Source organism: Orycteropus afer, unplaced genomic scaffold, assembly GCF_000298275.1.
Source record: "Orycteropus afer afer isolate SDZICR_OR568_19922 unplaced genomic scaffold, OryAfe1.0 scaffold00878, whole genome shotgun sequence".
Classification (NCBI taxonomy): domain Eukaryota; kingdom Metazoa; phylum Chordata; class Mammalia; order Tubulidentata; family Orycteropodidae; genus Orycteropus; species Orycteropus afer.
The window spans coordinates 431466-432843 of NW_006922465.1; the positions used below are offsets into that span (position 1 = coordinate 431466).

Consider the following 1378-nt stretch of genomic DNA (forward strand, 5'->3'; position numbering starts at 1 on the left):
TTTTTTCCCTGAAGCAAAACCTTATAAACCATGAGACGAATGCATGTTGAAGAGAAATCACATAATTGTACTGAATGCGGTAGTGTTCTTTTGAATCTCATCCCTTACTCAACATTTGAGAAGTTATACAGGGAAAAAACTATATAAATGTAGTAAATGTGGGAAGCCATCATCCAGAAGGGAAACTTCCTTTCTCATAAGAAACATCATATTGCAAAGAAACCTTCTGAATGTGGAAAGGCTTCTATTCCAATGGCAGGCCTCATTGGATACCAGAGAAATTATACTGGAAAACCGTATGCATGTAAGGAATGTGGGGAAACCTTTAATGGCAAATCATATCTTTCTGAGCATGAGAAAATTCATACTGGAGAGAAACCATTTGAATGTAATCAATGTGGAAGAGCCTTTAGCCAGAAGCAATATCTCATTAAACATCAGAACATTCATAGTGGAAAGAAACCTTTTGTATGTAATGAATGTGGAAAAGCATTTAGCCAGAAAGAAAACCTCATTATCCATCAGAGAATCCATACTGGAGAGAAACCTTTTGAATGTAAGGGATGTGGGAAAGCCTTCATTCAGAAGTCAAGCCTCATTAGACACCAGAGAAGTCATACTGGAGAGAAACCCTATGCATGTAAGGAATGTGGGAAAGCCTTCAGTGGCAAATCAAATCTCACTGAACATGAGAAAATTCATATTGGAGAGAAACCCTATAAATGTAATGAATGTGGAACCATCTTCAGGCAGAAGCAATACCTCATTAAACATCATAATATTCATACAGGAGAGAAACCCTATGAATGTAATAAATGTGGAAAAGCCTTCTCTCGAATCACATCACTTATTGTACATGTGAGGATTCACACAGGTGATAAACCTTATGAATGTAAAATATGTGGGAAAGCTTTTTGTCAAAGCTCATCTCTTACTGTGCATATGAGAAGTCATACAGGTGAGAAACCCTATGGTTGTAATGAATGTGGAAAAGCCTTCTCGCAGTTCTCAACTCTTGCTCTACATATGAGAATCCATACAGGTGAAAAACCTTATCAGTGTAGTGAATGTGGAAAAGCTTTTAGCCAGAAGTCACATCACATCAGACACCAGAGAATTCACACCCATTAAACCTCTGTGAATGCCTTTAATTTAAGAAAGTTTTCAACAAAATTATGCTTAACAGCACATCAGAAAATTGATTTTATAGCCAAGTGACATCAATGTTGAAAATTCCAACAACTCAAAACTTAATACTGAAATTTTTAACAAGAAAAACTTTCATAGTGTAATGAAAGCTTGTACCCCTAGAGTTTCCACAACAAACAGTGTTAATGCTGTACTTTTAGGAGAATTCCCATTAAAGTCAGGATCCAGG

At 36.4% G+C, this 1378-nt stretch overlaps 1 protein-coding gene across 1 annotated transcript in view; it reads left to right on the plus strand.

Annotated features, from left to right (window-relative positions):
• The window catches only part of LOC122151910 (zinc finger protein 260-like), a gene marked incomplete at its 5' end in the record, with an annotated part of 3046 nt that extends 1915 nt beyond the window's left edge, over positions 1-1131 (plus strand). The window contains 4 exon segments of the mRNA XM_042783322.1: positions 2-32; positions 34-92; positions 94-164; positions 167-1131. Of these exon segments, the coding sequence (XP_042639256.1) occupies positions 2-32; positions 34-92; positions 94-164; positions 167-1131 (1126 nt within the window).
• Positions 1132-1378: the final 247 nt, after the last annotated feature.